Genomic DNA, 21929 nt, shown 5'->3' with positions numbered 1-21929 from the left:
AATCTAAAACAATAAAGATCATGGAAGAAAAAATAGGAACAACGTTAGGAGCACTAATACATGGCATAAACAGTATAGAAAACATTATAAAGAATGCAGAAGAAAAACTAGATAACTGGGAGCTCCTAAAAATCAAACACTTATGCTCATCCAAAAAAAAACAGACTTCTCCAAATGAGTAAAAAGACTACCTACAGGCTGGGAAAAAGTTTTTAGCTATGACATTTCTAATCAACATCTGATCTCTAAAATCTACATGATACTGAAAAAACTCAACTACAAAAAGACAAATAACCCTATTAAAAAATGGGCAAAGATATGAATAGGTACTTCACTAAAGAAGCCATTCAGGTAGCTAACAGATACATGAGGAAATGTTCACAATCATTAGGCATTACAGAAATGCAAATCAAAACTACAATGAGATTCCATCTCACTCCAACAAGGCTAGCATTAATCAAAAAAACACAAAATAATAAATTTTGGAGAGGCTGTGGAAAGATTGGAACACTTCTACACTGCTGGTGGGAATGTAAAATGGTACAACCACTTTGGAAATCTATTTGGTGCTTTCTTAAATAGCTGAAATAGAACTAACACACCATCCAGCAATCCCACTCCTTGGAATACATCCTAGAGAAATAAGAGCCTTTACAAGAACAAATACATGCACACCCATGTTTATTGCAGCATTGTTTACAACAGCAAAAAGATGGAAGCAACCAAGGTGCCCATCGACGGATGAATGGATAAATTATGGTATATTCACACAATGGAATACTACGCATCAATAAAGAACAGTGAGGAATCTGTGAAACATTTCATAACGTGGAGGAACCTGGAAGGCATTATGCTGAGTGAAATTAGTCAGTTGCAAAAGGACAAATATTGCATAAGACCACTATTATAAGAACTTGAGAAATAGTTTAAACTGAGATGAAAACATTCTTTTGTGGTTACGAGAGGAGGGAGGGTGGTAGAAGGGTATTCGCTAATCAATTGGTAGATAAGAACTACTTTAGGTGAAGGGAAAGACAGCACACAATACAGGGGAGGTCAGCACAACTGGACTAAACCAAAAGCAAAGAAGTTTCCTGAATAAACTGAATGCTTTGAAGGCCAGTGTAGCAAGGGCAGGGGTTTGGGGACCATGATTTCAGGGGACATCTAAGTCAATTGGCATAATAAAATCTACTAAGAAAACATTCTGCAGCCCGTGGAGTCCGGGGTCCTAAACACCAGCAAGCAGCCATCTAAGATGCATCAATTGGTCTCAAACCCACCTGGATCAAAGGAGAATGAAGAACACCAAGAACACAAGGGAATTACGAGCCCAAGAGACAGAAAGGGTCACGTGAACCAGAAACTATATCATCCAGAGACCAAAAGAACTAGATGGTGCCTGGCTACAACCAATGACTGCCGTGACAGGGAACACAACAGAGAACCCCTGAGGGAGCAGGAGAGCAGTGGTATGCAGACCTCAAATTCTCATAAAAAGTTCAGACTTAATGGTCCGACTGAGACTGGAAGGACTCTGGTGGTCATGGCCCCCAGACCTTCCGTTGGCCCAGGACAGGAACCATTCCCAAAGCCAACTCTTAGGGCATGGATTGGACTGGAGAATGGGTTGGAGAGGGATGCTGGTGAGGAGTGAGCTTCTTGGATCAGGTTGACCCTTGAGACTAAGTTGGCATCTCCTGACTGTAGGGGAGATGAGAGCGTAGAGGGGGTTAGAAGCTGGCAAAATGGACAGGAAAAGAGAGAGTGGAGAGAGAGCGGGCTGTCTCATTAAGGGGAGAGTAATTGGGAGTACATAGCAAGGTGTACATAAGTTTTTATGTGAGAGAATGACTTGATTCGTAAACTTTCACTTAAAGTACAATAAATATTAAAAAATGACAAAAAATAAAATACATATATAACTACTGATACTATGAATAAGAAAACAAAAGGTTCCAGAGAGACAGTAAACCCATTGTCGTTGAGTCAATTCCAACTCATAGAAACCCTGTACAGCCCTATAGGACATAGTAGAACTGCCCCATAGGGTTTCAGAAGAGCACCTGGTGGATTTTAGCTGCTGACCTTTTGGTTAGCAGCTGTAGCTCTTAACCACCAGGATTTCCAGAGACAGTAGGGTATCCTGTTTTAGTTAGGAAGGTCGAAGAAGGCCTCTCAGATAAGGTGGTACTAAATCATATACACCTGAATCAAGTGAGAAAGCAACCTATGCAAAGGATGAGGGTTCTGGTGTAAGGTGGGGCTTCCAAGGAGAAGGGAATAGCAACTGTAAACGCCTTCAGCCCGGAAAGAACAAAGCGCGCCTGAGCAAATACACAAGCAGCGTGCAGCTGAAGAAGCCGACAGGAGCCAACACCCAGATGCCCAGACTAGGGGCCGTGTTTCCAGTGTTCTGAACTAAGCCGTTATTGTGTGGAGGGAAGCCCGTGGAGGGTCTGAGCAGAGCAGTGACCTCAGGTACTTTCTGAAAGGTTCTTTTGTAAACTACGTATGGAGTGAGCGGATTGCGGGGGGGGGGGGGGGGGAGGTAAACGGAAGCAGGAAGGTCAGTCCAGAACTCCAGAAGGCCGCTATCCGTGCACATACATGTTTATGTTTGCATGAAAATAAAGTTTGGAAGACAACCCTTCAGACTCTTGGGGGCACACGGGACTCATTTGACTGGCGTAATCTGATTTTTTGCATTATGATTTATCCGTCACTATCGACCCAAGAGACCGGTGAAGCGCTGATAAGTCTACCGGGCGGGCACAGGCCCCCGCGCGGGGGCGCCCAGGGGCAGCCGCTGGCCTAGTGTTCCCGCCGCTCCGCCGGAAGTGCTCTCCTGACCCGTCGCGCGGCGCCGCGGGAAGATGGCGCAGGATGGTGGTGCCATGGAAGATGGGCAGCTTTCCGACTCGGATTCCGACATGACGGTCGCGCCGAACGACAAGCCGCTACAGGTGCCGGTGAGTGTGAAGGGCGGGCGCGTGATTCTGGGCCAGGAGCGTGGAGCCCCGGCTGCAGCGTGGGTGAGGGGCGGGCTGGCGTCCCTAGTCCAGGAGCGCGGAGCTCCTTGCTACGAAGAGCAGTGCTGGGCGAAGATGGCGGCGGTAGTGAGGGTCAGTGGCTGGCGGGGGCGCGCGGGGCGGCGGTGGTCAGGTGAGGACCCGGCTGACGCGTGGAACTCGGGCTGCTGGGGGCGGTGCTCGGCGGTGCTTTGGGCGGACTGTGGCCCGGTCTTTTGTTGCGAGGCGGGGCCCGCGGGCCTCGCGGCTTCCTGGAAGAGAGGGCAAGCCGTGGTTTCCTCCGCCGAGACTTTGCGCTGCTTTTCGTTTTCTAAACTTAAGGGCTTCACAATTCCAGCGCCGCAGGATTGTCCCGGAAGGGTAGACTTTGCTGAAAATGTAGAACCTGGGTACATTGGAAGGAGCGTTGGTGGCGCATTGGGTAAGCGCTCGCCGGCTAACGGAAAGGTCCGAGGCTCGAACCCACCAGCTGCTCTGGGAGAAAACTGTGGCAGTCGGCGTCCGTAAAGATTACAGCTTTGGAAACCCTGTGGGGCAATTCTGCTCGGTTCTGTAGGGTCGCTATGAATCGGAATTGACTGCAGCGAGTTTGGTTTGGGGACGTTGGCCAGAAGTAACTCTTGGCGCTCTTTTCCCCCAACTCTGCTCTGAATAAATGAAACTGAGGCCTAGAGATGAAGTTCGTCACTCTTTCAGAAACCTGGTCGTCTGTATTCTCACTCAACCTACTTCGTCATGTGGTATTGCTACACTAGGTTTTGTGTTAGCTTTCCCATTTTTTAGATGAGAGTTTGTCTTGGTGGCTGTACTAGGTAGTAAGCTTTTTCTGAGGGCTTTTGAGTTCAGGCTACCCACGTTAGGATCCTGGCGGCGCCGCTGAGTGACCTGAAAGAAGTTATTTAGCCTTGATGCCGTAGTGTTCTCATCTCTAGTACACCACTGTAAGGTTTCATTGGTGCATACAGCACACAGCAGTCTGATAAACTTTAGCTGCCTTTATTATGTGAAGATAGACATTTTCCATCAGCCTCGACTCAGGTGGCCAGGCGAGGAGAACTAAGTGCTGTATTTGCTGTGGAAGTAAGAATTTGTGGCTTTAAAATTGGCAAATTCCATGTGGAACTTTAGAAAGTAGGAACTGAATTGGTCCCAGAGATGTCTTCAGATGTCTTACTTCTGCTTGGAAAAGGTCCAGTTGAATCACTGTATAATTTAATTTATTTGCATCTGTACTTACGTATAGCACAACAATTGTTGTTGCTGTTGTTAGGTGCTTTTGATCCGGTTCTGACTGATAGCCACCCTGTGCACAACAGAATGAAGCACTGCCCGGTCCTGTGCTGTCTTCAAAATTGTTGCTGTTTGAACCCATTGTTGCAGCCACTGTGTCAGTCCATCTCGTTGAGGGTCTTCCTCATTTTCGCTGACCCTCTACTTTACCAAGCGTGATGTCGTCCTCCAGGGACTGATTCCTCTGGTTAACATGTCCAAACTATGTGAGACATAGTCTCACCATTTTTGCTTCTAAGGAGCGCTCTGGTTGTACTTCTTCGAAGACAGTTTTATTCATTCTTTTGGCAGTCCGTGGTATATTCAGTATTTTTCACCAACACCGCAATTCAAAGGTATCAGTTCTTCGGTTTTCATTGTCCAGCTTTACTGTGCATATGAGGTGATCGAAAACACCATGGCTTGGGTCAGGCACACCTTAGTCCGCAATAGGATATCCTTGCTTCTCAACACTTCAAAGAAATCTTGTGCAGCAGATTTGCCCAATGCAGTGTGTCTTTTGATTTCTTGACTGGGGCTACCATGAGTGTTGATTGTGGATCCAAGTAAAATGAAATCCTTGGCAACTTCAGTCTTTTCTGTTTTTCATGATGTTGCTTACTTCAGCAAGCAAGTTGTGTCATCTGCATAAAACCAAAGCCAAACCAAACCCACTGCCGTTGAGTTGATTCTGACTCAGCGACCCTATAGGGGAGAGTAGAACTGCCCCATAGAGTTTCCAAGGAGCGCCTGGCGGATTTGAACTGCCGACCTTTTGGTTATCAGCTGTAGCACTTAACCACTACGCCACCAGGGTTTCCCATCTGCATAAGGCAGGTTTTTTTTTTTTTTATTATTAACTTTTATTAAGCTTCGAGTGAATGTTTACAAAATCCAATCAGTCTGTCACATATAAGTTTACATACGTCTTACTCCGTACTCCCACTTGCTCTCCCCCTATTGAGTCAGCCCTTTCAGTCTCTTCTTTCGTGACAATTTTGCCAGCTTCCCTCTCTCTCTATCCTCCCATCCCCCCTCCAGACAAGAGTTGCCAACATACTCTCAAGTGTCCACCTGATATAATTAGCTCACTCTTCATCAGCATCTCTCTCCCACCCACTGACCAGTCCCTTTCATGTCTGATGAGTTGTCTTCGGGGATGGTTCCTGTCCTGTGTCAACTGAAGGTCTGGGGAGCATGGCCGCCGGGATTCCTCTAGTCTCAGTCAGACCATTAAGTCTGGTCTTTTTATGAGAATTTGGGGTCTGCATCCCACTGATCTCCTGTTCCTTCAGGAGTTCTCTGTTGTGCTCCCTGTCAGGGCAGTCATCGATTGTGGCCAGGCACCAACTAGTTCTTCTGGTCTCAGGATGATGTAGGTCTCTGGTTCATGTGGCCCTTTCTGTCTCTTGGGCTCTTAGTTGTCGTGTGACCTTGGTGTTCTTCATTTTCCTTTGCTCCAGGTGGGTTGAGACCAATTGATGCATCTGAGATGGCCACTTGTTAGCATTTAAGACCCCAAATGCCACATTTCAAAGTGGGATGCAGAATGTTTTCATAATAGAATTATTTTGCCAATTGACTTAGAAGTCCCCTCAAACCATGTTCCCCAGACCCCCGCCCCTGCTCCGCTGACCTTTGAAGCATTCATTTTATCCCAGAAACTTCTTTGCTTTTGGTCCAGTCCAGTTGAGCTGACCTTCCATGTATTGAGTGTTGTCTTTCCCTTCACCCAAAGCAGTTCTTATCTACTGATTAATCAATAAAAAACCGTCTCCCTCCCTCCCTCCCCCCTTCGTAACCACAAAAGTATGTGTTCTTCTCAGTTTTTACTATTTCTCAAGATCTTATAATAGTGGTCTTATACAATATTTGTCCTTTTGCCTCTGACTAATTTCGCTCAGCATAATGCCTTCCAGGTTCCTCCATGTTGTGAACTGTTTCACAGATTCGTCACTGTTCTTTATCGATGCATAGTATTCCATTGTGTGAATATACCACAATTTATTTACCCATTCATCCGTTGATGGACACCTTGGTTGCTTCCAGCTTTTTGCTATTGTAAACAGAGCTGCAGTAAACGTGGGTGTGCATATATCTGTTTGTGTGAAGGCTCTTGTATCTCTAGGGTATATTCCGAGGAGTGGGATTTCTGGGTTGTATGGTAGTTCTATTTCTAACTGTTTAAGATAACGCCAGATAGATTTCCAAAGTGGTTGTACCATTTTACATTCCCACCAGCAGTGTATGAGAGTTCCAATCTCTCCGCAGCCTCTCCAACATTTATTATTTTGTGTTTTTTGGATTAATGCCAGCCTTGTTGGAGTGAGATGGAATCTCATCGTAGTTTTAATTTGCATTTCTCTAATGGCTAATGATCGAGAGCATTTTATAAGGCAGGTTTTTAACGATTCTTCCTCCAGTCCCGATGCCCCATTCTTCATATAGTCCAGCTGCTTGGATTATATGCTCAGCATACAGATTGAATAGGTATGGTGAAAGGATACAACTCTGACATACACCTTTACTGACTTTAAACTATGCAGTATCCCCAGGTTGTGTTCGAACAACTGCCTCTTGATCCATGTACAGATTTCTCAGGAGCACAATTAAGTGTTCTGGAATTGCCGTTGTCTGGAATGTTATCCATAATTGTTATGATCCACACAGTTTAATGCTTTTGCATGGTCAGTAAAACACATGTAAAATCTTTCTGGCATTCTCTGCTTTCAGGCAGGATCCATCTAACATTAGCAGTGATATCCCTGGTTCCACGTCCTCTTCTAAATCCGGCTTGAATTTCTGGCAGTTCTCTGTTGATACATTGATGCAGCCACTTTTGAGTGATCTTAAGCAAAATTTTTGAATGCATATGATATTCGATAATTTTCACATTCAGTTGGATCACCTTTCTTGGGAATAGGCATAAATATGGATCTCTTCCAGTTGGTTAGCCAGGTAGCTGTCTTCCAAATTCCTTGGCCTAGACGAGTGAGCATTTCCAGTGCTGCACCCGTTTGTTGAAACATCTCAATTGGTATTCCGTCAGTTCCTGGAGCCTTATTCATCATCCAGTGCCTTCAGTGCAGCTTGGACTTCTTCCGTCAGTACTGTTGTTTCCTGATCATACGTTACCTCCTGAAATGATTGAACGCTGACCGATTCTTTTTGGTATAGTGACTCTATATTCCTTCTATCTTTTGTTGCTTTCTGTGTCGTTTAATATTTTCTGCATAGAATCCTTCAGTGTAACAACTCGAGGTTTGAATTTTTTCTTCAGTTGTTTCAGCTTGAGAAATGCCAAGTGTGTTCTTCCCTTTGGTTTTCTAACTTCAGGTCTTTGCACATGTCATTATAGTACTCTATGTTGTTTTCTGGAGCCGCACTTTGAAATATTCTGTTCAGCTCTTCATTTCTTCCATTCATTTTAGCTAGTCTATGCTCAAGAGCAAGTTTCAGAGTCTCTTCTCACATCTGTTTTGGTCCTTTCTTTCGTGTCTTTTTTTTTAATATATATGTAATTTTTATTGTGCTTTAAGTGAAAGTTTACAAGTCAGTCTCTCATACAAAAACCCATATACACCAAAAAAAAAAAAAATTTTTTTTTTTTTTTTTTACACACTCCCAATTACTCTCCCCCTAATGAGGCAGCCTGCTCCCTCCCTCCACTCTCTCTTTTCATGTCCATTTCGCCAGCTTCTAACCTCTACCCTCTTATCTCCCCTCCAGGCAGGAGATGCCGACATAGTCTCAAGTGTCCACCTGATCCAAAAAGCTCACTTCTCACCAGCATCCCTCTCCAACCCATTGTCCAGTCCAATCCATGCCAAAAGAGTTGGCTTTGGGAATGGTTCCTGTCCTGGGCCAACAGAAGGTCTGGGGGGTCATGACCACGGGGATCCTTCTAGTCTCGGTCAGACCATTAAGTCTGGTCTTACGAGAATTTGAGGTCTGCACCCCACTGCTCTCCTGCTCCCTCAGGGGTTCTCTGTTGTGTTCCCTGTCAGGGCAGTCATCGGTTGTAGCCGGGCACCATCTAGTTCTTCTGGTCTCAGGATGATGTAGTCTCTGGTTCATGTGGCCCTTTCTGTTTCTTGGGCTCGTAATTCCCTTGTGTCCTTGGTGTTCTTCATTCTCCTTTGATCCAGGTGGGTTGAGACCCATTGATGCATCTTAGATGGGTGCTTGCTGGCGTTTAAGACCCCAGACGCCACTCTTCAAAGTGGGCTGCAGAATGTTTTCTTAATAGATTTTATTATGCCAGTTGACTTAGATGTCCCCTGAATCCATGGTCCCCAGACCCCTGCCCCTGCTACACTGGCCTTCGAAGCATTCAGCTTATTCAGGAAACTTCTTTGCTTTTGGTTTAGTCCAGTTGTGCTGACCTCCCCTGTGTTGCGTGCTGTCTTTCCCTTCACCTAAAGTAGTTCTTATCTACTGTCTAATTAGTGAGTGCCCCTTCCCACCCTCTCTCCCTCCCCCATCTCGTAACCACAAAAGAATGTTTTTTTCTCAGTTTAAACTGTTTCTCAAGTTCTTATAATAGTGGTCTTACACAATATTTGTCCTTTTGCCACTGACTAATTTCGCTCAGCATAATGCCTTCCAGGTTCTTCCATGTTATGAAATGTTTCATAGATTCCTCACTGTTCTTTATCAATGCGTAGTATTCCATTGTGTGAATATACCATAACTTATCCATTCATCCGTCGATGGGCACCTTGGTTGCTTCCATCTTTTTGCTGTTGTAAACAGTGCTGCAATAAACATGGGTATGCATAAATCTGTTTGTGTAAAGGCTCTTATTTCTCTAGGATATATTCCAAGGAGTCTTTGGTGTCTTTTTAATGACCTTCCTGTATGATGTCCTTGATGTCATTCTGCAATTCCTCTGGTCTTCGGTCATTAGTGTTCAATGCAGCGGTTCTATTCTTGAGATGGTCTCTAAATTCAGGTGGGATATACTTATGGTTAAGGTTGTACTTTGGCTCTTGTGGAATTGTTCTAATTTTCTTCACCTTCCACTTAAACTTGCATATGAGCAATTGATGGTCTGTTCCGAAGTCAGCCCCTGGCCTTGTTATAACTGATGATATTGAGCTTTTCTATCGTCTCTTTCCACAGATGTAGTCAGTTTGATTCGTATGTATTCCACCTGGCGAGGTCCATGTGTATAGTCACTGTTTATGTTGGTGAAAAAAGGTTTGCGCAATGAAGAAGTTGTTGGTCTTGCAAAATTTAATCATATGATCTCTGGCTTTGTGTCCGTCACCAAGGCCATATTTTCCAACTACCAATTCTGCTTTGTTTCCGACTTTCGTATTCCAACCACCATTAATTATCAGTGCATCCTGATGGCATGTTCAGTCAATTTCAGACTGCAGAAGTTGGTAAAAATCTTCAGTTTCTTCATCTTTGGCCTTAGTGGTTGGTGTGTAAATTTGAATAATAGTTGTATTAACTAGCTTTTTTGCAGGTGTATGAATATTATCCTACCATTGACAGCATTGTACTTCAGGATAGATCTTGAAATGTTCTTTTTGATCGTGAATGCACTGCTATTCCTTTTCAATTGTCATTCCTGGCATAGTAGGCCATATGATTGCCTGATTCAAAATGGCCAATACCAGTCCATTCCAGCTCGCTAATGCCTAGGATATCGATGGTTAGGCATTCCATTTCATTTTTGACGATTTCCAGTTTTCGTAGGTTCATACTTCTTGCATTCCAGTTTCTGATCATTAATGGATGTTTGCAGCTGTTTCTTCTCATTGAGAGTCGTGTCACATCAGCAAACGAAGGTCCCAAAAGCTGAACTCCGTCCACGTTGTTAAGGTCGACTCTACTTTGAGAAGGCAGCGCTTTCCCAGTTGTGTTTTGAGTGCCTTCCATCCAGAGAGGCTCATCTTCTGGCACTGTATCAGACAGTGTTTCACTGCAATTCCTAAGGCTTTCACTGGCTAATACTTTTCAGAAGTAGACTGCCAGGTCCTTCTCCCTAGTCTGTCTTAGTCTGGAAGCTCAGCTGAAACCTGTCCACCATGGGTGACCCTGCTGGTATTTGAATACCAGTTGCATAGCTCCCAGGATCACAACAACACACGAGCCCCCGTAGCGCAACAAACTGACAGATGCTCGGGGGAAGTGGGGGTAGACCGTAGTGGGCTGGGTTAATGTCTTTTATGGAATTGACTGTATTTTCTTTCACTTGCAGAAAGTACTAGGTGGAGACATTGCAATGAGGCCCTTGCGGAATACTGCAGCTTGTGCACCAGTATCACATTATCGGACTGTTACAAATGTGGATTCAAGCGAAGAGAGTTTTTCTGATTCAGATGATGACAACTCTGTTTGGAAACGCAAGAGACAGAAATGTTTTAATCCTGTTCTCAAACCAGAGCCATTTCAGTTTGGCCAGAACAGCCAGAAACCGTCTGTTGCCGGAGGAAAGAAGGTTAACAACATATGGGGTGCTGTCCTGCAGGAGCAGAATCAAGATGCAGTGGCCACAGAACTTGGTATCTTGGGAATGGAGGGCACTATTGACAGAAGCAGACAGTCCGAGACCTACAATTATTTGCTTGCTAAGAAGCTTAAGAGGGAATCTCAAGAGCATACAAAGGAATTAGACAAAGAGCTAGATGAATATATGCATGGTGGCAAAAAAAAGGAATCAAAGGATGAGGAAAATGGTCAAGGTCATCTCAAACGGAAACGACCTGTCAAAGACAGACTAGGGTACAGACTAGAAATGAATTATAAAGGCCGGTATGAGATCTCAGAGGAGGATTCTCAAGAGAAAGTGGCTGATGAAATTTCTTTCAGGTGAGCATTTAAATTTGTCCTACAAAGGAGCATTTGACCAAATGTCCACGTATAGAAAATAGAATAGACCCAAATACGTTAATAATGATTTTAAGTCTATTTAAGGGATAAACTCTGGGCTTCCTTGGTTATACAAATACATTTGTACTTTTTAAAAATGTAAACAGACATGGTAGAATGAACAGATGAGCTTTTTAGAAACTCTGTAGTGCTATAGAATTCATTGGATAATCATACCTTTTTAAATCGTGTTTTTTTTTTTTAGTTTTCCCCGCTTTTTATTATATCTTTATAAATCTGATCTTTGTCTTTGGGGGTTGGAAACATTACATATAAACGTACAGATATGTTTTAATAATACTTAAAAAATACACAAATCAAAAATTTTTTCTAATGATGAAGAAGAGTTGGATGATATTGGCATTTTGTCAGTTGTAATAACTCCACCTGTGAAAGGTTCTGGATCGTTTGAATTATCCCCGGGAATGGGGATGGCATGTCTAGTCAGGAAATTAGTGAGAGTCATATGTATTTTCCTTTTCTTTTTTTCTTCATGTGTTTTGTGGTAACATCTCACTGTTTTTCGAATCTGCCTGTTGACTGTAGCAAAGTGATCAGCTTTTGGGTCTGTATTTTCAAGCAACTGAAACCCCTGATTTAGTTTAGAAAGCTAAACCTATACAGCAGTGTTTTGAACAGTAAACCAGAAGATTGAACATCTGCAGGTAAACATCTGAGAACGATAACATCAGCAAATTATGCGTTGCAGCACTGTATGTAGTACGTATTACTGATAACATGTACCCCGCAAAAATGGTTGTAAGTGCAGTTCATTGCAACACAAATACACTGTAAGTTGGGGATTGCCTATATATCATTCAATGATTTTTAGTAAATTTCCTGAATTATATAACCGTAAACAGTTTTAGGACATTTCTATCAGCCCAGTAAAATACCTCATGTACGTTTTTAATTAATCCCCATTCCTGTCTTCAGCCCTGGGTAACCACTAATCAACATTGTGTCTCTCTAGATTTGCCTTTTCTGGACATTTCATGAGGTCATACCATAGGTGTAGTCTCTTGAATCTGGCTTTTGTAACTTACCGTAATATTTTTGAGGTACATCCATGTTATAGCAGGAATTAGTAGTTCTTTTGATTGCTGAAGTGTTCCATTGTTTGGGTATACCATATTTTGTATATCTGTTTATCAACTGGCAGACCGTTACACTTTTTGGCTATTACGAATAATGCTGCTCTGAACTTTCATATGCAGATCTTTGGACATGTATTTATATTTTTCCTAGGTAAATACTTGGTGGTAGATTTGCTCAACATATGGAAAGTTTATGAATCATGTATTTTAACAAGTTCAGATTTAGATACGAAAGTTGTGTTTAGGTTTAACTTACTAGTGAATACTGCCACAAATTTGAAAGTAGATAGTGGATCAAGAATAATGTGGCTGGTAGAAAAACAAGTATCTACTTTCCAGGCAAATCTATCTCAACACCAGTACTGGATTTTTAAAATACTGAGGGAGTTTGGACTTTGAGTGTTGGAAAGGAGCTTGGAGATTTTGTAAACCAAAACTTTCACTTTACAGATAAGGAAACCAAGGCCCGGTAGTTATGTGGCTTGCGCAAGGTCACAGATTTAATTCATGTCAGACCTGGGGCTGAGTCCTGGTCCCTTTGTTCCTAGTCTAGTGCTCTTTGCACAATAATACACTGGCTCCTGTTGGGAAGAAACCGAGTAGGGCAGTCTGGTTAGGGGACTGGGGACTGGTAAGACTTTTTCATTATTAATGCTCTTTCATCCTTATAGAGTGTGGACTCTGGTATTAGAAGAGGTATAATTTAGGCTTTCTGTGTTTTTATGTCTGAATAGTCAAATGAAAATAATAAAAATAATACTATCTCATAAAATTGTTGAAAAAAAGAGAGAATGCACAGTCTCTTAGAATTGTGTTTATAAATGAGCCATCAGTATGTATAATAGCAATTTTTATTCTTTATTCTGAGGCAGGAAGCTTATGAGAGAAATGTCCTATCCATTTTCAAGCGCCCGGAGAGTGCTAACGTTTAGGAATAATAATTAAAAAGCATAGCATATGTTTGCAGTTGTTTCGACACATTCTTTTGTATTTAGGCTTGCATTCATTTTGCTGTATGTGCACTTTGATTTTGACACCTGCCATGACCAGTAGGGAAACCCTGGTGGTGTAGTGTTTAAGTGCTAAGGCTGCTAAACAAAAGGTCATTTGAATCCACCAGGCACTCCTTGGAAACTCTGTGGGGCAGTTCTGCTCTGTCCTACAGGGTGGCTATGAGTCGGAATCGACTTCAGCAACAACGGGTTTATGATCCAGTAAGGCAAACGAGGAGGCCAGCTGTGAGACTTGAGATGGAACCTTAAGGTTACCATCTCAGTGGCCAAGGCAAGGAATGTTTCCATGCCAGCGATTCCAAGGTTAAATATTAAAGATTTGGAAAAGTAAGTGTTATTAGAATAGGATTTTAATCACAGACTAGGCTAGAGACTAAGATAGATTTCTTTAACTTTACACCACGAAGAGGTTAATATTACTTTATTTGTTCCATATCAGGTTACAAGAACCAAAGAAAGATCTGATAGCCCGAGTAGTGAGGATAATTGGGAACAAAAAGGCAATCGAGCTTCTAATGGAAACTGCTGAAGTTGAACAGAATGGTGGCCTTTTTATAATGGTAAGCCTATTTCATTGCTTCTGTTTTTATATTGTTTATCATGGGATTTTTTACAATATAAACTAGCCTCAGATTGTTGGATCTCTTATTTATCATAAATTATTACAGTATTTCGGAGTCAAATAAAATTTCATCAACAATGAAGACCGAATTTAAAAATTTAGTATACTAGGTTTTTGAAATTAATACTTTGCGTACATAGATAAGTTGTAGCCTGTTAGTGTGCAGTCAGCAACACATCTCTTACAGGACTTCTTTACAGTAGAATCAGAAACTTTATGACAGGAGAGCCTGGAGGAGCCTGGAAATTCAGGTTTTGAGAGTTTTGAGTTTTGAAGGTTGGATGCCTTGAGTTCTGGTTTTATTAGCTGTGAGATTTGTCTAAATTATTTGACTTCTTGGAGCCTCTTTCTCCTCAGCTGTAAAATGTGGATTAATCCTATGTTGTTACAAGGATTGGACGAGATAATGTATGTAAAGCACTTACCACAGTGCCAAGCACTTGGCAGTGGTGACTGTAAGTGTTACTGTGATTCACTGGAAAATTGATTCTTGGAAGACAAAAGAAAACCTTACTCTTATTATATAAAACACAGGGAAAATGTACAGCATAGTTGGTATTAAAATTTTATAGATGATGGGGACGAATAGGGAAAAAATGTCTATAAAGTTTTCTGGGGTGCAGGAGTGAAGTGGGAGGGAAAAAGGTTGAGAAACTGTTTTACTATTCTGAGAATGGCAGAAGGCGCACTCCTTTGGCTTGGGCCAAACCACAGGTGGTGGCAGTTTATCCTATAGGATGGTCTTACAGATCTCATTTAATGCAGCTTTTTCCAGAGCGTGAGGGTGAAGTTGGAATTGCTTCCTTCTTACTTGCTGCTCATTAATCTGAATAGTAGTATCATAAGAGAGTAGATCAATATTATGCCATGGAAATGGAGAGAAACAAAACCAGTTAGAATTGATAGCATTGGCTGAAGAAGTTTCCAGTGAATATAGAAATTACAGAAGTCAAAACAGATAGAGGTTAGCAATAAAACAGATTACGATAGTCGTGAATGCACTGGCGTCCCAGTTTGTGTCACTGTTAAGGTATTTTGGTTTTCTTATCGTTGAGCACAAAATTATAGATTCATCAATATTTTAACCAGTAACCATTTGCCGTCAAGTCACTTCCAACCTATGGTAATCCTGTGTGTGTCAGGGTAGAACTGTGCTCCATAGAGTTTTCAGTGTGGAACTAAATCATCAGACCTTCCTTCCAAGGTGCCTTTGGGTGCATTCAAACCTCCAGCCCTTTAGTTAGCTGAGCATGTTAACTGTTTGTACCACCCAAGGACTCCAGCAGTATTATAATCTGTAGTAATAAAACTTTATATTGCAATGAACTAATTCATATCTACTGAATGTTAGGAAGATTTGAGTCCAGCTTGTCTTTTTTTGATAATTTTTTTCCTTGAACAGTTCTTTATTGAGTACCTGCTATGTGCCTGGTACTGTTCTAAACACAAGGGAGCTCATGATACAGGTGAGGACGTAAGGGAGACAGTCTATAAAACAGTAAATATAACAGGTAACCTATAGTATGTTGGAAAGTATTCAATTCTATGGGAAGAGAAGTTGATCCAGGTCTGGAGGTATAGAGAGGAGAGGGGATCATCACAATTAAACTGTACTGATCAGGGTAGAGATGATTGAAATGTCATTTGAACAAAGCCTCTAAGAAGGTGAAGTAGAGAGCACTGCAGAAAGAGCAGGCCAGTGAGAAGTAACAGCAGTTGTAGAAGTGAAGCGTGCCTGGCAGGGCTGGGACTAGAGTGAAGTGATCGAGGCACTCGCCTCAGCGCAAAATTTAAGAAGGTGCCCAAAACTCAATACTTAAGATACAATTTTAATGTAATATTTTCAGAAATCAAAACGAATGCAAGAAAATCCACGATGAACAAAATATGAGATAAAAACAAGCTCCGACCCTGCCCTGGCATGACTTGGTCGGCTCCCTCTGTTCACCTAAATCCTGGCCTGGTGCCTGGTATGAACAAGGGGCCAGTGTGGCTGGAGCAGTGCTTGAGGGAGAGAATAGAACGTGAGGTCAGGGAGGTAATGTGGGCCCAGGTCTAATGGGGACTTGTTTGGCATGGGGGGGTTGGGGGTTGGCAAAGGTCAGTTGTTTCAGTGTCAGGCATTTTTTAAAAAGGGTACCTGAAATGAAAAGAAAAAAATCATGATGAAATGTCGTATTAAAGTCCAAGGGGCCAGTAGTTGAAAATCTTTCGATTATGCAGCACAGCTCATTTTTCGTTGTTGTTGTTTGCCGTTTTATGGAATTTGGCTTTTGCTTTGAATGAAATAGTTCTTGGATGATTTTGAAGGGATAAGATGTACATTTCATTTTGACTGCTGTGATGAGAATAGACTGTGTGGGGCGATGGTAGGAGCAGGAATACCACTTTAGGAAGCTAATGCAGTAATCCAGGTGAGAGAAGATGGTGGCTTTGACCAAGGGTGGTAGCACTGGGGTAGTGAAAAGTGGTCAGATTTCTGAATGTGTGTGGACCATAGAAAAAACAGGACTTCCTGATGGATTAGATGGAGGATGTAAGAAAAAGAATTGTTAAGGATGGCATCAAGGTTTCTCTCCAAGGTTTTTGGCCAGTTTAAAGATCGATATCCAGAAAACACATACTAGCTTGAAAAGGCTGAAATATTTATTTGACATGAAAGGGTGTATAATGAATTTGTGTGTGTTTCCACTTTAGATGAAAGTTTACAGGACCAGTTAGTTTCTCATTCAAAAATTTGTATACATATTGTTTTGGGACATTGGTTGTAGTCCCCGCAATGTGTCAGCGCTCTCCCCTTTCCCTTTACACCCTGGGTTCCCAGTATCCATTCATCCAGTTTTCCTGTCCTGTCCTGCCATTTCATCTTTGCTTTTGGGCAGGCATTGCCCACTTGGTCTCATACACTTGATTGAACTAAGAAATGTGTTCCTGATGTGTGTAATTGTTTGTTTTATAGGTCTGTCTAATCTTTGGCTGACAGGTGGACTTTGGGAGTGGCTTCAGTTCCGAGTTAGCCTCAAGAGTCCCTCCAGCCTCTTTCAGACCAGTAAGCCTGGTCTTTTTTTGTAAATTTAAATTTTGTTCTACATTTTTCTCCCACTCTGTCCAGGACCCTCTTTTGTGATCCTTGTCAGAGTAGTCGGTGATGGTAGCAGCCAGGTGCCATTTAGTTCTTCTGGGCTCAGGCTGGTAGAGACTGTGGTTCATGTGATCCATTAGTCCTTTGAACTAATATTTTTCTTGTGTCTTTGGTTTTCTTTATTCTCCTTTGCTCCAGACAGAGTGGGATCAATGGATGTGTCCTAGATGGCCACTTGGAAGCTTTTAAGACCCCAGACACTACTCCCCACAGTACGATGTAGAATATTTTCTTTATGAACTATGTTATGTCAGTTGACCTATATGTCCCCTGAGACCATGGTCCTCAGCCCCAGTAACTCGGTCCCTCAGGGTTCTTGGTTGTATCTCAGAAGCTTGTGTGACTGCCTTGGTCAGGCTGTGCAGACTTGCTTATATTGTGTTGTCTTCCTTTCACCAAAGTTACACTTGTCTACTATCTGGTTTTTTTCTATATGTAAACCTTTTCTTAGAGCCCTGGTGGCATAGTTGTAAAGAACTTGAATGCTAGTCAAAAGGTCAGCAGTTCAGATCCACCAGCTGCTCCTTGGAAACCCTTTGGGGCAGTTTTACTCGGTCCTCTAGGATCACTATGAGTTGGAATCGAATTGACGGCGCCTAACAAGAACAGACTTTTTCTTGGGTTTTTGTAATAGTGGGCGCATACACTATTTGCCCTTTTATGATTGACTTACTTTACTCAGCACAATGCCCTCCAGGTTCATCCGTGTTGTGAGATGTTTCACAGATTGATCATTCTTTATCGCTGCGTAGTAGTCTGTTTTGTTTATGTACCATAACTTATTTATCCATTCATGTGTTGATGGGCATTTAGGTTGCTCCCATCTTTTTGCTATTGGAAAGAATGCTGCAGTGAACACGAGTGTACATATGTCTGTTCATTCGACTGCTCTTATTTCTTTAGGATGTATTCATAGGAATGGGAATGCTGAATCCTGTGGTTGTTTATATTTCTCGCTTATTAAGGAGGCGTCATATCGTATTCCAAAGTGGTTGTAACATTTTACATTCCCGCTAGCAATGCATAAGAGTTCCAGTGTCCCTGTGATCTCACCAGCATTTGTTGTTTTCTTGTTTTGATTAGTGCCAGTAATGTCGGGTGGATATACAGTATCTCATTGTAGTTTAGACTTGCATTTCTCTAATAACTAATGATCATTTCCTCGTGTGTCTGTTAGCCACCTGAATGTCTTCTTCGGTGAAGTATCTTTTCATTTCTGTTGCCAATTTTTTAATTGGATTATTTGTCTTTTTATTGTTGAAGTATTTTGTAGATATTAGAGATCAGACCCTTGTCAGATATGTCACAGCTAAAATTTTTTTCCCAATCTGTAGGTTGTCTTTTTACTCTTTTGGTGAAGTCTTTTGATGAGCGTAAGTGTTTTAATTTTTAGGAGCTCCCAGTTAACTAGTTTCTCTTCTGGTGTTTGTGCATTGTTAGTTATGGTTTGTATTGTATTTATGCCGTGTGTTAGCACCCCTAACTTTGTCCCTATTTTTTCTTCCATGATATTTATCATTTTAGGTTTTGTATTTAGGTCTTTGATTCATTTTGAGTTTTTTGAGTATGATGTGAGGTATATATGGGCCCTGTTTCATTTTTTTACAGATGGACATCTGGTTTTATTGGCACCATTTGTTAAAAAGACTGTCTTTTCTCCATTTAATGGACTTTGGTCCTTTGTCAAAGGTCAACTGACCATAGGTGGATTGATTTACATCTGGGTTCTTGATGCTGTCCCATTGTTCTCTGTCTCTTGTACCAGTACCAGGCTGTTTTAACATCTGTGGCTGTGTAGTAGGTTCTGAGAGGTAATGTGAGGCCTCTTATTTTGTTCTTTTTCTTCACTAATGCTTTGCTCATCTGGGACTTCTTTCCTTTCCATATAAAGTTGGTGATTAGTTTTTCTATCTTGTTAAAGAATACAGTTGGTATTTGGATTGGGATTACATCATATCTGTAGATCACTTTGGGTAGAATTGACATTTTCACAGTGTTGAGTCTTCCTATCCATGAGCATGGTATGTTTTTCATTTATGTAGGTCTCTCTTGGTTTCTTGCAGTAAGTGTTTTTGTAGTTTTCTTTGTATAGATCTTTTATGTCCTTGGTTAGGTATAATGGATTTTTAAATGAAAACACAGATTATAAACTAGTTTGTACATCAGAATCCCGTTTTCCATGGAGGGGAGGGGGTGTTTAAAATATATGTGTCATATATAAAATTAGGAAAAGAAACACCAGAATGTTACAGTGGTTACCTATGTGTAGTGGAATAGTGGGAGATTTTTTTCTCTTTACACATCTACTTTTGGTACTTTTTCTGCAATGGGCATATACTTATATATAAAGAAAAAAGTTTAAAAAGTGATCTCAATTAAGCTAAAGTTTTCTTGCAAAAATGTATGTATTCACTGATTTCCTTTTCTGGTTTTTAAAATTGTTTGAATAGTTAACACAGTTACATAATTCAAAAATCAGAAAGAATCAGTAAAAAGTTACCCCCTCCTCCAGTCACCCAGAACCTCCCCCCCCCGCCCTTTTTTTCACACAAATGGTTATATTCTGTATACACTATTCTATATCTTGTTATTTTTTCACTTAATGTAGCTTGGAGATCTTCGCATTATATAAAGAGAACTTCCTCATTCTTTTGAATAGATGTATCATAATTTCTGATTTATACGTGTGTTTATAGATTGATGTATGTGTATATATATTATATGACATGTATGTATATTTAAGTCTTCGATCCATTTGGAAGATATCATAGTATAAGGCATGAGATATGAATCTAACTTAATATTTTTCTGGGTGGCTTCCCAGTTGCTCCAACACCAGCTATTGAATAATTAATTGTAGTTCTTATTTGAGATACTATCTTTGTATTAGACAAAATTTGCACGTGAGTTTGGCTTATTTCTGGATTTTATGCTCTGTTCCATTGTTCATTCTAGTTTTATCTGAGTAGTATGCTGTTTTCATTATTGAGGCTTTATTATATGTTTTAATATCTGGTAAAATATTTACTGATTGGACCAGATGGCAGATAAAAGCAGAAAATTAGATCATTTATTAGTCACTTGAGCTGGGTATAGCTTGTTTCTTTTTATTATCACGTAGATTTTGTAAATCACAGAATTTGCGGGTTGAAAAAGACAAAAGATCACTTTTTTCAGGAACCTTCATTTTAATAGATGAAGAAACCAAAACTAGTAATTTTAACAATTTCCTCGTGTTACCCATTTTATAAGGGTTAAAGTCAGTACTGGGCTTGGAATCTGGTACTTGCCTGTCTCCATGGGATTTTTGTAATGTCTTAGGCCATTTCTCTGTTTAAAAGAGGCCTTGACCATACATGGAAAGAGTATATAGTATAATTTTTTGGTTGCTTTTTGTAGAATGGTAGTCGAAGAAGAACACCAGGTGGAGTTTTTCTGAATCTCCTGAAAAACACTCCTAGTATCAGCGAGGAACAAATTAAGGTAAAGGTGACTTTTGAGATCTATTATAGTTTGACTTCTACTCTTCCTCTCTGGCCCCACTTTCTACTAATCCCCATCACCTGCTCTGCCGTATATGGACTGATTTTGTCATTGTCTCATTTCAAGTAAACCTTGTGCCTCCTTCCTTTACTTGCAGTGGGGACTTATTTAATCTCTTGGACTCTATGTGTTCATTTGTAAAGTGAGCCTAATAATATTGCTTTATTTGTTTTGAGAAATGAGATAATGAATGCAAAGGGCCTGCCATGTAATACATTCTCAATAAATGGCAATTCTTTCTTACTGAAGTTGTTCCTTTATTATAGGACATTTTCTACATTGAAAATCAAAAGGAATATGAAAATAAAAAAGCTGCTAGGAAGAGGAGAACGCAGCTGTTGGGGAAAAAGATGAAGCAAGCTATTAAAAGTCTAAATTTTCAAGAAGATGATGATACATCACGAGAAACTTTTGCAAGTGACACAAATGAGGCCCTGGCCTCTCTTGATGAATCCCAGGAAGGACATGGAGAAACAAAGTTGGATGCAGAGGAAGCCATTGAGGTTGATCATTCTCACGATTTAGATATCTTTTAATGATTTAGACATTTTGGACTTTTGGAAGAATAAGCCTTTCTAAAATAACATTGTAATAAGCCCTTCCTACGGAGAATGCTTTGTTGTACTTTGCACTGATAAACATGAAAATGTAGAGATGAGAAAATTGTTCTCTTGTTTTAAATAAAAATGAGTATGTGGGGGGATGAGTGTGACTGACTGATAGAAACACTTAAAAATTTCTCTCATGTCTGACAAGACACTTGAAAGTATATACCAGAGGATTTAGTTTCTCAGCCTCTTGCATGTGTTAATTATGTGTATCGCTAGTTGATCATCAGTTTTTTTTCAAGTCATGACATGCTATTCAAGTTTGTTTCTTTGCAGTGAATAATGCTTTGGTTTCAAAACATTCCATTAAAACATCCTAATGGGACACGTAAGGAGCCCTGGTGGTGGAACGGGTAAGCGCTCGGCTGCCAACAGGTAGGTTGGCAGTTCAGACCCACCCAGTGGCTCCAAAGGAGAAAGAAGTGGCAGTCTGCTCCTGTGTTACAGCTTAGAAAACCCTGTGGGGCAGTTCTGCTCTGTCACATGAGGTCACCATGTGTTAAAAATTGACTCGTCTAACAACAACAATAAACAAATAAATTGTTAAGCTATACAAATGCATTCAAATTTGGTTTTTCTGTATTCTAAACACTTTTAGGCCATTTTAAGGTTAGAGACTAAAAATAGGTTTATGTCGATGGCTTTTCTCATTTGTTTGGTCAAGAGTAAAATAAATGTTAGAAGCTTTTCAAAGAGGTATTGCTTCTTTAACTTTGTT

General features: G+C 41.1%; 1 protein-coding gene across 2 annotated transcripts; it reads left to right on the top strand.

Moving 5' to 3' along the window:
* The first annotated feature begins 2838 nt into the window (after positions 1-2838).
* Positions 2839-21304, top strand: PHAX (phosphorylated adaptor for RNA export). 2 transcript variants are annotated; one of them, XM_003404467.4, is made up of 5 exons: positions 2839-2972; positions 10516-11126; positions 13736-13856; positions 20460-20543; positions 20870-21304. In XM_003404467.4, exons 1-5 carry the CDS (start codon positions 2877-2879, stop codon positions 21137-21139), a joined length of 1182 nt encoding a protein of 393 aa, XP_003404515.1. In that variant the 5' UTR covers positions 2839-2876; the 3' UTR covers positions 21140-21304. The 2 variants fall into 2 exon arrangements, with proteins under 2 accessions (XP_003404515.1, XP_064131792.1); XM_064275722.1 differs by lacking the exon at positions 20460-20543.
* Positions 21305-21929: the final 625 nt, after the last annotated feature.

This window comes from Loxodonta africana, chromosome 2 (assembly GCF_030014295.1).
Source record: "Loxodonta africana isolate mLoxAfr1 chromosome 2, mLoxAfr1.hap2, whole genome shotgun sequence".
NCBI lineage: Eukaryota > Metazoa > Chordata > Mammalia > Proboscidea > Elephantidae > Loxodonta > Loxodonta africana.
Note: the sequence above shows the minus strand (reverse complement) of the source record. Positions and strands in the feature narration are given on the sequence as shown.

Bases quoted from the DNA above. Each gene is read 5' to 3' on its own strand.
- PHAX (XM_003404467.4), top strand. From the start codon at position 2,877: ATGGCGCAGGATGGTGGTGCCATGGAAGATGGGCAGCTTTCCGACTCG. The intron at 2,973-10,515 runs GTGAGTGTGAAG...TTTCACTTGCAG, and splicing joins ACAAGCCGCTACAGGTGCCG to AAAGTACTAGGTGGAGACAT. The intron at 20,544-20,869 runs GTAAAGGTGACT...CCTTTATTATAG, and splicing joins TCAGCGAGGAACAAATTAAG to GACATTTTCTACATTGAAAA.